Consider the following 16,319-nt stretch of genomic DNA (forward strand, 5'->3'; position numbering starts at 1 on the left):
GGCCTTACTCTCTTGAACGATGGTAGCCCTACCTTTCTTCGAGGCGTGACATACGGCAACTTCCTCGACCTTGCTTTCATCTCCAACACTCTCGCCAGATGTGTGAAGTGGTTTCCAGATATTGAGACACATGGGAGTGATCACATTCCTACCTATCTGAACATCAAAGGCTTGTCGTCAAGATCTGGCCTACGGAATACCATTCGGACGATTCAACGGGCCAACTTCAAATCTGATGTGGAAGATGCCTGCCGCGAGGGCCTACCCTCTGTGTTAGAACAAACAATTAAAAATACGATGCAAAACGCCACTCGCATGCTGACGATCTCTTACACGCGAAACGACTTCGACATAGAATCAGAGCGACTTCGTGCACTTCATCGCTGGGTGGAACGTCGATACCGGCGTACAAAATCAATCCATGACCTTAAGGCAGCCAGGAAGATGCAAAAGAAGATTCAGCGTCGAATGGATAGATTAGAGTCGGAACGTTGGGCAACGTTTTGCCAGACACTCGACCCCCGCAAGCCGCCGTCTCACATTTGGAAAACGGTGCAAGGTCTGCGTTGCCTTCCGGAACAGCGTTTTCCATTCAAGGCGCTCGCGCTTTTCCAAGGGCGGCAAGGCATCGATGTCGCAGAAGACTTTTGTGCGCGGATGGCAGACCAAGCGACACGTCCAGATCCTCCAGCCCGAGATGACGTCCCCCATTCCCGTGATTGCCGCATGGACCTTCCTTTTACAATGGAGGAGTTCGAGGCGGCACTAGCTCTCTGCAGGCGCTCATCATCTCCGGGTCCAGTTGGCATATCATATCGAGCCTAGTGCTATCTCGGAGAATCCGCACGGATAGCATTATTGAGTCTCTACAACACCTCATGGCAGGAGGGAAATGTTCCTGACGAATGGAAAGTGAGCCGCCTGGTGCCAATCTTGAAGCAGGGCAAATCCCCGCTAGAGCTCACCTCTTACCGCCCAATAGCGTTGGCCAGCTGCGTAGGAAAGAGAATGGAACGGATGATCCTTTCCCGCCTGGAATGGTACCTTGAACACTACAAGATTTATCCGAATTCTATGGCTGGTTTCCGACGTTACCGCTTTCCCATCGACAATGTAGTTGATCTCGTTTCATATGTCCAGCACGAAAGGTCCCGTAAACGTTTATCTGCAGCTTTATTCTTAGATGTGAAAGGGGCATACGATAACGTATTACATGAGGCCATTCTCGACGCCCTTGTGACGGTTGGCCTAGGTGGTCCAGTATTTTCGTGGATTGCAAGTTAGGTATCTGCAAGATCATTCTATGTGTTAACTGACGATGGCCCAACTACGCGACGCTATACCAGCAGAGGCGTTCCTCAAGGCGGTGCTGTCAGCCCGACGCTATTCAACCTCGCTCTTATTGGTCTTGCTGAACACTTGGCAACTACCACCAAAATTTCAATATACGCAGACGACATCTGTGTCTGGACTTCGGCAGTCACACGTCCTCAGATACGTGCACGGCTTCAAAGAGCGGCTACTTTGACAGCGAGCTATTTGTGTGAACAAGGTCTCAGCATATCACCAGAAAAATGCGCCCTAGTGGCATTTACTCGCAAACCAATGACGCCTTATGTCATCTCAATCAATGGGTGGACCATTTCCTATGTCAGAACCCACAGATTTCTTGGCGTAATTATCGACCGAGACCTCTGTTGGAGCCCGCACGTGGCCTACATGAAACGGCGCCTGACAGCAACCTCCCAGTTGTTTAACTCTACAGACTCTACAGAGCTCTCTTTCTCGGTTTTTTAAGATATGGTCTACCTGTACTGAACAACACCTGCAAGACAAATATTTGTGTCCTGCAGGCAGCGCAAGCTCAAGCACTCAGAGTTTGTCTTGGTTTGCCGAGATGCACGTCAACTGAGGCAACTATTGCGATTCCTCGGGACCATCCAATGCAAACTCACATCACGGTGGAAGCCCTGAGAACGCATATCAGACATTTTGCACGTGCCCCCTATCACCACCTTGCAACACTACCTTCAGACAGGCACCAATCATCATTCTCTAAAACAATCGTCAAGTACAACGACAAACTTCCCTCGGGCTTCACAGCTGCATCTAAACCATCGATACCCCCTTGGTGCCTGTCAGCCCCACAGTCCATCTCAGCGTACCACGAATCGGGAAAAAGTCTGAGCTGTCGTCGCCTGTGCTGAAACAACTGTCTCTGCTTCTTCTGCACGAGAGGTACGCGGACAGTGCACATATTTATACTGATGGTTCCACAAACATCCAGTGTTCGTCCGGTGCTGTGGTCGTCCCAGCAAGAGGTATTACCATCAGCTTTAGGACTGACCACCCAACGACATCTACATCTGCGGAACTAGCTGCTCTTCGCGCTGCACTTTGTTTCGTCAATCGGGAACCACCTCGACAATGGTCAATTTTCAGTGACTCAAAGGCAGCCCTACACTCTGTGCTATCAGCTCTGCGTCGCGGGCCATTCGAACAGCTGGTGCTCGATATTAGATGCCTACTCCATACATCACATGAGAAAGGACATCACGTGACGTTTCAGTGGCTGCCAAGTCACTGCGGCGTCATAGGAAATGAAGACGCCGATAAAGCCGCTCGGACAGCTCTTGAAGACACACAGGAAGAGGCCATACCACTTTCACGGTCCGACGCAGCCAGCAGACTTCAAGTGCTTGCACGGGAGATCGCGCTCTCTCTATGGTGCACACCAAGCAGCCAGACCAACCGGAGCAATCGTCAACACGACCTGCTCTCCTTGATGCATCTCTGTATGCCAACTGGACTCCGCCGAAGTGAGGCCACCCTGCTTTATCGCTTATGGCTAGGGATGGCCTTTACGAAATTTTACTCGTTTCGCATTGGAATGGCCGACAACGCTCTCTGCAATGCCTTTCTTTGCGAGGAGACGCTGGAACACATTCTGTGCTACTGTCCTGAATGTAATGTTCAGAGACAGTCCATGGCGTCCGTTCTAGCGCACCTTGACAATAGACCATTGTCAGTTGCAACCATTTTCACATATCGCCGACAGAAGACATCGCAGCTGAAGGTGACGAAGGGACTACTTCGGTTTATGAAGGAGACGGGCTTGGACAAGCGGCTGTGACAGTGATGTCACGTACCGCGCAAGAGTGACAGACTGTAACCAACGATGTGTGTGCAGTGTTATGTGCTCTCTATCTCTTCTCCCCATCTTTCATCCCCCCATCCCACTCCCATGTGTAGGGCAGCAAACCGGTTAGGCTAAACTGGTTAACCTCCCTGCCTTCCTTCTCCACTTTTTCCTTCCTTCCTAAATCAAACATTCATAACCAAAGCTGTTAAAACAATAAGAATAATGTAAATCGTTAGTAAATTTAGTGTCAGCGAGGTTAATCTTGATGGCGCCTATAATTATTACATTCTTGTTTTCGTTGGCTAGCATTCCCATAACATCATGGAGAGTAGCACGGAAATCTTTCTGATAAAGACGGTGAACACTATATGCAGACAATCATGACATTTTTGTTATATGCGTTAAGGAAGTCATTTTTAAGTTCAATGAAAACATTTTCGCAATTAATTACGTTAAACAAAAGATTGTTCCTTCGTTTGTATGTGATATCAGAATAGATACATAGCGCTGCGCCGCCGTGGTTGCTGAATGGACGATTGGAGTATTCAGCCACAAGATTAGAAAAACAAAGAAGGTGTCTATCGTGGTAACTAAACAAAGTTTCAGATACTCCGATGGCTGAAAATGGGAAGGTGAATGCAGAAAGGAGATAAGAAAATTCGTTCAAGTGCTTGCACAGACTGCGCGCGTTCGAATGCAAGACAGGTCGCTGACAGTTTGAAAGAACATTGATTAACTGGTTAGCTGTGAGAAAAGACGAAATTGTGAGATTTGCCTAGGTGACAGGCACGGCGCAAAGGTGGATTATAGTTAAGTCATCATTGAAAGGTCGGATTCAGTTGCAATGCGAAAGACGCGGCTTTAAGTTGTTTTCCGAGCCCTAATTTGACAGTTGTCTGTCTGCAGAAATCTCCAGTTTTTCGCTTTCTTCAGACACAAAGCTTTGGAAAAGAGAGCTTTATTTTAAAGTGTTAAATGCTTATTGACAAGTACAGGGTTCACTTTTGTTGCAAAGCCGATATCACCCATGCAAAGTCTTGCTTTCCGTGCTTTCGCGATGAACTCAGCTTTCTTCGTTCCTTAGCAGAAGCGGACGATGATATTTTTATGTTATGTTTTAGAAGGAACCCGATGAACAACGTCGAGCTGGGTGGCAGTTACTGGGCAACCATTATTGCTGCCAATAGTTTGTATGAGCGTCTCACAGTCCTCCCCTTGTGTGCAAGAAGTGCCCTTAACCCGGACGTTGTTCAGTCTCGAGTATTGCTCGAGTTTGGAAACGTTCTTTGTGAGAGTGCAGTTGTTAGCTGGTAAAGCTTCGTTTTCGGCGTTTAGCTCATGATTTTCGGAACTCAGCTTTTCGACGAGTTTGTTTAGGAATTCCACGGTAGTTTGCAATTTATCAGTTCTTCTTTTCAGTTCTATGACGTCTATGCCTGAACTGCTGGCCTTCAGCAGCAATTTCCCAAAGACGTCGTCAAGAAGACTTTCGCTCACGTTTCCAAGCTTGGATTCAATTTCTTTAATTCTTTTTGTGAGCTCCGCATATTTAGGCATTGTTCATCGATCAGAACCGGAAGGGTGAGACGACGCAAGCTTGGCAGTACAAGTTAACACAAGTGCAGCAGCAATATCTGGCAGCAGCTGCAAATATTGGAATTACAAATGACAACGATGCGTAAGCATATGACTAACCTGCAGATGCAAAGAACGTTGGTCAGTGTGTGTTGCTATTGCCACAGCCATTGCCAGAATCTTTTGTGTCACTGCAGAGAGAACAGTAGCTTAAATCTGAAAATTCTCCTGCTTTGCCTACAGACTACATACTGGTAAATAGATGTTTTCTCAAAATTTCCAGACAAGAAATTGATTTAGCCATGCTAAAAAGATTATCTGTAGACTTGGTTGAACCACCGGAATAATAGATTGTCTTTTCTACCCAATCATTGTAAAAGAAAAGAAGACAGGGAAGTGTGAAGTAATATGCTCAAATGGGTGCCACAACGTGGAGCGTATGAGCATGGTCTCGACATGGTCTCAAGAGAAACGTGATGCGCGAGCCTTCAGTCACGCGTGGGAGAAAGAAAAGGAAGCGTTGAAGACAAGTATCAAATGCGGACTTTCACGGGTGGCTTGAAAACAAATAATCGGTCGGACCTGCACAAAACATTCGTTGGCGTGGCTGTACCGCAGACTAACGCAACCCGTGCAAGAGGGAGTAAAACATGGAGATCAAGATTGCTCCTTGGTGCAAATTTTCTAATAAAATGAGGTGCGCTTCCCTCTCCTAGCACACGACCTCGGAGCTTGTACGGTAATGCGCGATATAAAAAATCTACCATGTCTTTGTCTCTTCAGAGGCAAGGTACACAATATTTGAGCATTTCGCATTTACCACTCCACCTCATTACACTTAGAGAGAATACAGAGCCCGGAGATATTGGCCACGCAACTGGTAGTCCGGTTTGTCTTCCACTACTCAAGGCGTAAACCATCGTCTCGCACGTACCACCTCAACCTTAACTATCACTGTGCATGCATACGTAATTATCTTGCAGAGTGGCAGTGCTACGGAAATGTCTTTAGCATATGCGCACCTACTTCCGCTACATCACTTCCAGACGCGCGCTCTGTAGGAACGATGCACTCGTACTGTCCTTTTCCTGATCATATTCACGCTAACCTACACCGGACGGACTGGCTCAGGGACTATACCGTTCTGCTTCTTCGAGCAGTACACTACGCTAATGTTACAAGAAGAAAATCCGAGGTTAACTCCGGCCTGCGCCACTAGGATATGGCGGCTAAGTCAACATGGGAATTTTGGGTGGTAGATGGATTTTTTTAAAGCATCGTCATCATTTTCGAACGTATCTTTGTTGGTTCTATTAACCTCCTCAATGCTATGTTGTCGTCCAAAATTTGTTATATTACAAGTAGCAGTGTTGTCGTTGCATTGCTTCTGATTGTTTCTATTGGATAGTTTCTAGATGGCTCCAGAGAAAAGGAAAGCTTAAACATTAAAAATAATTCAACCACGGTGAATTTCGCACACGAAATTCAATATAATTTTAATGTAGCGAGCCACATGATTTAAAGTAACGTGGTTTCTTCTTAGACTGAAAAAATGCGCAATGAAACAATTTAGAACACACAACTGATTAAATGACACATTCTGAGCGAAGGACCATAAAGCCGAACCTATAGGGGTGCCAAGAAAGGCGTACCGTACTTTGTCAACGACGACACACAATATCACGTAGGATAAATCATGTAAGACGACGTGACGGCGGCCGACGTGTCGCGTGCCAACGGCCCTACATTTATTGCGAAGGGTGAAGACTGAACCGTCGAGAGGCGAGGCGGCTGGTGGCGACCGGCCCAGCCGAGAATGAAAGAGCGTGTTATGCTTGTCGCTCGCGTCCCAGCTAGTAGAGATTCATGACGTGGACTGTGACGCGTTATGATGATGGATGGTGATGGTGATAACACTGCAGTCATACAAGATACCCCTTGGTCGGGAATGTTTCATACGCTAGGCTTGCATAATGATAGACTTGTTCCCCTTATCGTAACCTGAGTTTGAAAGTCTAAGCTATACTGAGCACTATAGACAGTGACACTTTAAAAATGTCGTGGGAAATGTGCCGCTGCTCCATTCCCAAAATTAGTAAAGATGCGGCAGCGTTCGCTCATTCTGCGTGACGTCAAGGTGGAGGCAAACTTCTTAGAACGTCGGCGTCTCTCGGAAACTGTTTTGAGTCCCCGGGGCACAGAGGGCAGGTTCTGTGCCCTTTCGTTAGCGAAACTTGTAGCAAACTTGTAGATTGTCACAAAATACAAGTCGTATGCAGGTTGTACAAAAAAATTACTCGTATATTGAGATTAGGCGCACGTCAGATATAGTTCCATGCAAAGCTTATCGGCATTTTTATACCCTCGGCTTTCATCTTTCTCGCAGCCCAACTACAAGTTGATCGGGCACCACTGCAACCTGTGGAGAAATTACGTGGACATCGCCGATACTTGGCAGAGCGTGGAGAGCGTCATCGACTACTATGCAGCCAACCAGAATGTCTTGACGGCAGCAGCCGCACCGGGGCGCTGGAACGACCCGGACATGGTGAGCACAGAATTATGCGGTCGATAAGGTGAGCATGTGAACATATATAGAGTTATAGACTGTCCGCATAAGTAATGCAGTTTACAGAACACCGTAAAACTGAAGACACCGACGGCAGCTGCAAATATGATAGTGACGACTTTCAGGTTTGTTCCGTTACGAAACATCAGAAACGTTCTTTTTTTTCCTCCATTATGTTTTCGTTTCAAAAGAAGGAAAGCGCCACTATACATGCTTGAATCCGTTGCTGTTGACACCTTTAAGCCAGCAGCTATACAACACACAGCCTGTCTTTGCAGTAACGATCTTATGCACTTCGTTCGAAGTCAGCGTTGCAAGATGGCGCCACCAGCGGTGCTGCTAACGTCTTTTTAACTCCGGTATTCCGTAAATAGCAACACGGCATGCCGACCACCCAACATTATTTATTATCTAGCACGAAACGCATGGTCGCGCTTATCGTCACGCTTCTGAACCGCGCCACTAAATTTACATACTTCCCATGAATGCTTACATACGCATGATCCACGAAAACTTCGTCGTCTGGTGCTTCGTCAGCTGGTGAATTGACCTTGTAAATACGTCAGAAAATTGTTACATTGCGCCTCCTGAATAAACGTTACGCCGGTCAAGCATACTCGCGATCGTGGTAGACTAAGGCGAGGGGGAAGCTTAAGGTATACTAATTAGACAGACATCAGATCGAAATATATATTGAAATGATAGCTTCAAGACTATCAAGAAGAGAAGTGAGATATGCCTATACGCATAGCCCGCTATATGGAAGCCTCACGTGCAGACGTACTTCAGTGATCAAGGATATAGCACGTGGCCTGATTGAGTCGTCGGAGGACTTCACTGTCTTGGGTCGCGGCGTTTGATATGAAATGCTCTTGATTTAGCGCATTCTCATTAGCAGTGATGTATAAATAAGGTTTACCTCATTTTCGCACCCATACTTCAATTGAAGCAGTTATTTTGGCTGGACGCCTAAAGCGCCGTTCTTCTGTGTCGCCGTCGCTGATAGGTAGGGCTAAACGGGGTCCATTTGAAGAGCTTGGAAGTAGCACGCCTCCGTATACTCCATTTAAATTCTATGCAAAAAAAATTGCTTTAAAATTGAATAACAAAGAAAAGACAACTGTGATAGAAGGAACGTTTCAACAAGTGCAAGTACTAAAACACACAAGAAAAAAATTAATATAAGAATCAACAACGAATTTCTTAATTTTTTCCTGCTCGTCTTGTATACTTGCACTGGTTTCAGGAAGATTTCTTTTTAGTTTCTAATAGGTGCTGTCAATATGAAGCGCATCGTTAAAAAGTTGAAACATCATTTTCTGGCGTGCGAATCTGGCACGGTTACGGAGGATTAGTATTCCAGCTTTTTCTATTAGTGAGGAGGGGGAGTCAGATGTGCGGTATTTGTTGAAAATAAACCTTACTGCTTTTCTTTGAACGCTCTCTAGTTTATTAATTAAGGTATTTGTGGGTGGGAACCGAACGAAGTTAGCGTACTCGAGTACTGGTCTAAGAAATGTGTTATAGGCAAGAAGCCTTGTTGGGTGCGGTGCTGAATGGAGGCGCCTTTTCAGAAAGAATAGCCGTTGTATTGCAGATGACGTTACATGATTTACGTGTGCCTCCCACCTCAAGTCATGTGATAAGATTAGCCCAACATACTTGTGTTCTTTAACTGGGGTTAGGTGGATGTTGCCGAGTGTGTAACAAAACACTGATATAATGTTTTTCCTGGTTATTCTAAGTAAAGCTGATTTACCTATATTTAATGTCATTTGCCACTCCATGCACTACTGCCATACTGATTTTAGATCGTTTTCGAGGCTTATGTGGTCATTGAGACAGTTAATTTGCTTATATACTATGCATTCGTCGGCAAAAGGCCTAATGTTAGTCTTAATAGATGGGGGTCGATCATTAATAAAAAAAGAAATAATATTGGAGCCAAGACACTACCCTGAGACACACCGGATGTAACTTGGGTTATTTCAGATTTCGGTAATTAATTTCGACAAACTGTGTACGGTTTGTTAGGTAAGCACTGATGCAGTCACTAACTGGTTTTTACCGAATAATGATTCAATTTTTATCGTTCGTTCTTTAAGGGATACCCAATCAAATGCTTTGGAGAAGTTAAGTAGAATTAGATCTATCTGTTTTTGGTTGTCAATGTCTCTCGACATTTCGTGTATTAATTCGGTTAATTGAGTTACTGTACAAAGACCTTTGCTGAAACCATGCTGGAATGGTGATAGAAAGTGTTTTTCTTCGACGTAGGTAGTGATATGTTTAAGAATGATGTGGTCAAGCAACTTACATATTGTGCTAGTTAATGAAATAAGACGGAAATTAGAAGGGTCAATTTTGTTGCCTCCTTTGTGGATTGAGATTACCTTAGCCATTTTCCATTCGCTTGGGAGAGAACATGTTGTCATTGATTTGTTAAATCTTAAAAATAAATATTTGGCCATCAATTCAGCATGCCGCCTTAAAAATTTTCTTGTTATGTCGTCATGTCCAGCTTTCTTTTTGCAGTCTATTTTTAACAATAGATAAAGGATTCCTGCCTCGTTTAGGGACATGGTATCTATTATATACGAACTATGTGAGTGAACATGGCATCGGATCATGTCGTCATTGGTGAAAATTTATTTAAAATAGTTGTTCATTAAGTTTGCTCTTTCTTTACTTTCTTCTCGAGACATAATATTGTAATTTGGCTTTTAGGCATAACATAATCCCAAAAATATTGTGGTGAATTTTTAAGGAAATGAGTTAACGTATTACAGAGATAGAATGATTTTGCGGATTTTATTTTTGATTTCATAGAAGTGATTGCTGAAGTAAGGGATAGGGGGGTTTGAAGTTAGGTTTGTTTTTGAACAGTTTCCTAAGTCGTTTTACTTCGCTTTTGGCGTCTATAATTTCGCGGTTTATCCAAGGCCGTGAGGCTTGGCCTTGCGGTCCCGACGTGGGAGCGGCCCGCTTAGTGGTTAATTATCACTACTTGCAGGACCAAATAAAGTTTTCCTTCCTTCCTTCCTTCCTTCCAAGGGTAGCGATTTTTTTTGTTTCATTTTAGTAGGAATATAACTTTGAATACAAAAGAATACGATGTTTTTAAATCTCTGCCAGAGCAATTCAATGTCTGAATCAGGTTTGTTAGCGAGTTGCTCAAAAGAACAAAATTCACAGGAAAGGTGAGTGACAACGCTAGACTCATCGGCATTTTTAAAATCAGAATAAGTAACAAGTGATTTGGAAGCTGCTATACATTCATGAACTGGGATCGAACATACCACTACGTTATTGTCTGATATATCGTCTAGTAGCTGAACATTGACTTTATCTGGAGAAAAATTATTGGTCAAGAACACTAGGTCAAGTATGTTCGCGGAACTACCATGTACACGAGTAGGTTGCTTTACAATTTGATAAAGATTTAGAGTTAACATAATATCAAGAATTATTTCAGACGAAGCCGAGTGATGCTGAACCGTATGCCAGTTGATATCTCGGAGATTAAAATAGCCTACCAGTATTAGTCTGTTTCCAACGGCGTAATGACACAGGTACGTGTGCAGGGATGTTAAAACGTCGATGTTTGATGAAGAACTTCGATATACGCAGGCGACAACGACATGACAGGAAGAAAGATATAATTTGCAGAAGACAGCTTTTAACCCCTTCAACGTCAGGAAGTAGCGTGAAAGAAATGACTTTATTTATTAAGATAGCTACACCTCCGCCTCGCGTTTTCCTATCTTTACGTAAGATTGCGTAGCTTGGTGGTGCTATCTTGAAGTCCTTCACAACACTCGTTAACCATGCTTCTGCTAGGGCGATAATGTCTGGTTCAAAGCTGAGTATAAAAGGTTGTAGCCAGTTCAGTTTTTGTTGAATACTGCGAGCATTTATGTTAGCAAATTTCATTTCGTGTGTAAGGGATTGAGGTATTGTTCCGTGGACGCAAGGTTCGTGGTTCTGCTTAGGCGCTTTTCTTTCTTCTTGGTCGGCACTGCGGAAAGACAATGAGTATTCTATAAACATTTGTTGGCTCAGTCTTGGTAATTAGGTACATTATTAAAGAACGTAGATTACTTCGGCACTTCATTAGAGCGTTATAGCTGAGCGGGTTTACAGGCCCAGCGGGCCGTGCGGCGCTTTTCGCTGCCGCCTCCGCTCGCGCGCTGGGCCCGTAAACCCGCTCAGCTATAACGCTCTATTTATTACTTCATTAAGAATGCTCCTTGTCCAGGTTCGGGAATGCGAGAGTCGAGTTCAAAATACGGGAAGCATTTACACTTGCAGGTACTCAATCTTTTGCATGGTTACAGCGAACGTAAAGAAAATGTGAAATTTATCTTCTACATGAACGTGAGAAAATCATTCATAATTTTTTACCCACCGTAGGCAAAGGCGCTTGTTTGGTATGCATCTACATCGAAGTCCTTTTCCGGTTACTGCCAATGAAGCGGCTGGCGGTGCGGTGCGGTGAAGCTCGTCCCGGCGTACTGACTTGAGCCGCTGGTTCTTCTAGGCCTCCAACCCAACCATGAGAAGTCATGCTTAGCCTTGCCCATTTTTGATACAACAGAAATACGTCATAGTTTACTGCGTAACAACATACGGTTTCAGTGCCAATGTGCTAGGGCATTTGCCATGGCAAACTTTCTTGCAGACGAGGGCACGAAAGTAAGGAAAAACCAGGGCTTCATAGGGACAGTAAGAATGTACCTGCTTAACGTAACGGCTCACGCCTCCATAAATATAGAGGTCTAAGTGGTTTAGTTTCTCCCATAATGACGATAAACGCTGCGCTCAGGTACTCCTCCCTCCTTCCTAGCCTCCTTCACTATACTATTTTGCTGTAGTATAAGTAATGTCCTTGATACTCGTACCTGCATAGTGTCTGTTGAATAGTTTATACATATGTATTACATGTGTACGAAGTCATGCACATATCTTCATGTCCACTACGTTATATATTGTACATATTGTTAATGATTTTCTTTCTAAACAGCTTCAGAATATGTCGGCAAGGGACGAAGTAAAAAATTGAACTTGGACTGTAAATCTTGCACCTGGCTAAGCACCGCGTCACATGTCAGAACTCTTGTCTTGATTAGGCTAAACGCTGTGGACCGTCCTGTGTGTATATATATGTATGAAGCTATGAAAAATTTGCACATAATCGGCCCTAGTTTGTGACTATATGTCGAAGACGACCTGATGATCCAGCTGCCCTGTCATTTTCTGCTTGCTCTCGCAGTTGGTCATCGGCAACTTCGGGCTGAGCTACGACCAGAGTAAGGCGCAGATGGCGCTTTGGGCTATAATGGCCGCTCCTCTGCTCATGTCCAACGACCTGCGCCGTATGCGCCCCGAGTTCAAAGAGATCCTTCAGAACCGAGCCATCATTGCGGTGAACCAGGATCCGCTGGGGATAATGGGAATGAAAATTAGGACGGTAAGCTTTCGAACTTTTTGTCTCGTTTGATGCGCGCGTTCGTGGAGTTCCTCAGCTGTACGAGATGTAACGGTCTCGTTGGCAATATACCTGAGTGAAGCACTAAATTTATTCACTCACAAGCATGCGCATTTCCTGGAGTCTACAAGTTTTGCTTTTCACAATTCAATGAGGCCAAATTTTCCTAGCGCTTTCGGGCATTTCCAATTGCAATGTGTTACCCTCGCCACTAGAGCGCTTAGCGACAAGTGTGTGCGTCATTAGCGTTCATTCTCTTTTTTTACATTTAAAAAGAAAGTATTAGTGCTTGTTTCGCTTTAGTAGAACAAGGAAGGTATAGCCATTTAAGTTTTCTCGCTCGGTATAGAACATTGAGATGAAGAATCCCTGCCAGTGCTGTTGTGATATTATATATTATTATTATCATTAGGAATATGAAGTTCCGCTGTATTGCTAAACTAGACTTTCGCAATAGCTAAACAGTCATTCTTATCGTGAAAGTAGTCTCGGCAAGCTCTAAAAGACGCAAGAACTGGTGGCGACGCCTTCAGATAGTTCCCGCACCGCTTCACCGTGACATCACAAACATTTCTCAGCGCATATGAATGCATTGCGTTCCAGAGGAACCACAGACTAAAAACCCACGAAAGTTTCAGTATTTCTTGTGCTGACATGAGTCAAATATGGAAAGGTACACTGAAATATATGACGTAACACTGCTGTAACTGGCGTCGAGTTTCCGGCATAAAATTAAAGAGAATGATGTTTGGCCCCTCATTTTCTTCGGCATTCGACATTTTACCACATCCTGCCAAAATCATGAAAGTAAGGTTATCAGTCTAATAAGATTTAGTTTTGCTCTCTAGTGCCTCTATAATCACTAGAGGAACCGAATCTGCGTTTGATTCATTTCTGTTATTTATTCCTCTCTCTCTCTCGGTTATTTACCGAAGAATCCTTAAATGGCCATTGCATAGAAGGGGGATGGAATCAACATATATGTAATCGAAGCAGCCATGGCACCCATAAATGATGATGTTGAAAAGAACGAACTCAACATTCAAATGAACAACAATATCAGCAAAATTCGTGCTGCCAGTTAGTGCAAGCATATTAACAAATAAAAAAAGAAAGAACTAACTTCTGATAGCACTGCTCAGTTTGAGGTATTGAACTTATATTGAAGGCATTGTACTTACGCCCCTAGAAGTGAAACGAAAGAACTTTGGCCTGGCGTAATACATTTACTTCATTTTAACACTGAAAATTTTCTAATGTACATTAGCGACCTTCCTAAGTGCCTCAGTTTTCCGTCTATTAAAATGTTTGCTGATGACTGCATTTCTATCATAATGTTACTGACTCGTCTGACTTTGGCAAACTTCAATATGATCTTAATAATGTGTCACAGCGGTGTTTGAAATGATGTATAACATTACATGCGCAAAATGTAAAGCCACGCATGTCACTCGTCATTCTGATACCATCCCTGCGCCATACTGTATTCTTAACGGTTATCCCTCGCCACACGTCACATGCTACAAGTACCTTGCCGTTCAAATCGCTAACAATCTATCCTGGCGCGTCCACGTGGACTACATTTCCGACAACGCTAACCGCACGCTTGGCCATCTGCGTCGGAGTTTGAACTGTGCCCTATTTATTTATTTATTTATTTATTTATTTATTTATTTATTTATTTATACTGCAGCCCAATATAGGGCTATAGCAGGAGTAGGAACATTATACTTTACTATACATTACACATTAACAACACACATATACACAAAAAGATGAACCATCATCTCTTAAGCTGTCTCTTTATAGAACACTTGTTAGACCAAAACTGGAATATGCATCTACGTTTTGGGACCCCGGTAAGCTCACTCTTATTAACGCATCTGAAAGTATTCAGAATATAGCCACTCGTTTCATTATTTCTAATTATTCAAGTCATGCCAGCGTCACGTCGATGAAGACTAGCTTAAACCCGCCAGATCTTTCAGTGCGTCGTAAGTGTTCCCGTCTTTGCCTCCCCATAAGTCTTGCCTATATAACCCTGTTTTGAAAGAAGCCATTTCTTCTCCATCTACCTACACCTCATCCAGGTTAGACCACTAGCATAAAGTAGAACTCCCTGCATCCCTTACGAATTTGTTTAGCGATTATTTCATCCATAGGACAAGCGCAGACGAACCACTCTCCAGCCACTATCGTTCTTATCCCAGACTCTGGCAAATTCAAATCTGCTGTTTACAACGCCTTTTCTTCAACAAATCGCATGTTTCGTTGTTCTCCCACTCCTCTCTGTAGCGCCATCTGGCCTTGAGAGTATTTGAAATTATATAAAATAAAAATAAAATTATGCAAGTATTGATTATGCCAACCATAGTCGTTTCCACATATACATGCATTTAATTTGTTTGCATTTATCATTTGCTACTCATTTTAGAGGCGCCGTGCCGTAAGCCTAGACCTCTACCGCATCTTCAGCAGGCGGTCTCTCGCAAGGCGATCAGTCCCGCACGTTGTAGTTCTTTGTGTCCAAGAATAAAAACATTGTGACAGGACATACAATTAACGTCAAAATTTTACGAACGCTAAAAGCTCGGCAAAAATAAATTTCCCTTCGTGCAGCGCGTGTATCATGCACTTCAGTGAGGTGCAGGCCATGCTCTTGAATGTTCAATGTGTGTTCAAACTTCAACGTTTAATCTAAAAGCATTAGTGACAAGTTGTCAAAGCAGGCAGCAAGAAAAAAATATTCTTTTCCTTCGGGAAACTAATGTTTTGCAATGTATTACACCGAAGTGCACTTAAAAAGACGATAGTTTCTTTTTTCGTCACACAAGTACTTTTCGAAATTATTACGCCATAACACCCCCCGGTCTGCCGTGCTCTTCGACAGCTTCATCTCCATAATGAGCGCCGTCTTGATACTCCTACAGAGACTTGCTCCAACTCCATAGTTGTGTAGAGGTTCAAACTCGGCAGACAGAGAGAAAGAGAAAAAAAGCGCATAGGTAGAAAAAAATGTGTCACGCTTGATCACGAAGCCTAGAGTGTTGCGTCATCCCCCAATACAGGACGCTATTAAGTGAAGGTGATGCGCCCATGCCATTAGCACACCCATATCCCATCATCTCGTTCTTATGACACTGGTTGTAAGACAGAAGCACTGAAAAAGGAGAAAAATGCAGCAGATGCAACAAGTTGGAATCTATATACAGCAAAGCTTTATGTGACACACACACACGCACACGCGCACACACGCACATACACGCGCAAACACGCTCAAACAGATGCACACACACGCACACACACGTATACACATGCACACACACACGCACACTTCTTCCTCATTACCGTGCAGCCGCGGACGCGAATGCAAGCTTTCTTTAGAGCACAGCACTTTGGCGCACGTTGCTGCGGCGAGTATCGGCGTCGGCGTAACCAAGCGAACGAGCTAAGCGAAGGATGAAAGAGTGAACGCGGAGCGCAGCGGACGATGAAAGACGCGAGAAGGAAAGCGGAGGAGGAGGACGGTATGGCGAAAACGTAAG

General features: G+C 44.0%; 1 protein-coding gene across 1 annotated transcript in view; it reads left to right on the plus strand.

Moving 5' to 3' along the window:
- Positions 1-16,319, plus strand: part of LOC126535992 (alpha-N-acetylgalactosaminidase-like) — a 40,007-nt gene that overhangs the window by 18,222 nt on the left and 5,466 nt on the right. Inside the window, exons 5-6 of the mRNA XM_050182873.2 lie at positions 7,104-7,265; positions 12,559-12,756. Of these exons, the coding sequence (XP_050038830.1) occupies positions 7,104-7,265; positions 12,559-12,756 (360 nt within the window). The remainder of the gene's footprint in view (positions 1-7,103; positions 7,266-12,558; positions 12,757-16,319) is intronic.

The sequence above is a fragment of the Dermacentor andersoni genome, chromosome 4 (assembly GCF_023375885.2).
Source record: "Dermacentor andersoni chromosome 4, qqDerAnde1_hic_scaffold, whole genome shotgun sequence".
Lineage (NCBI taxonomy): Eukaryota > Metazoa > Arthropoda > Arachnida > Ixodida > Ixodidae > Dermacentor > Dermacentor andersoni.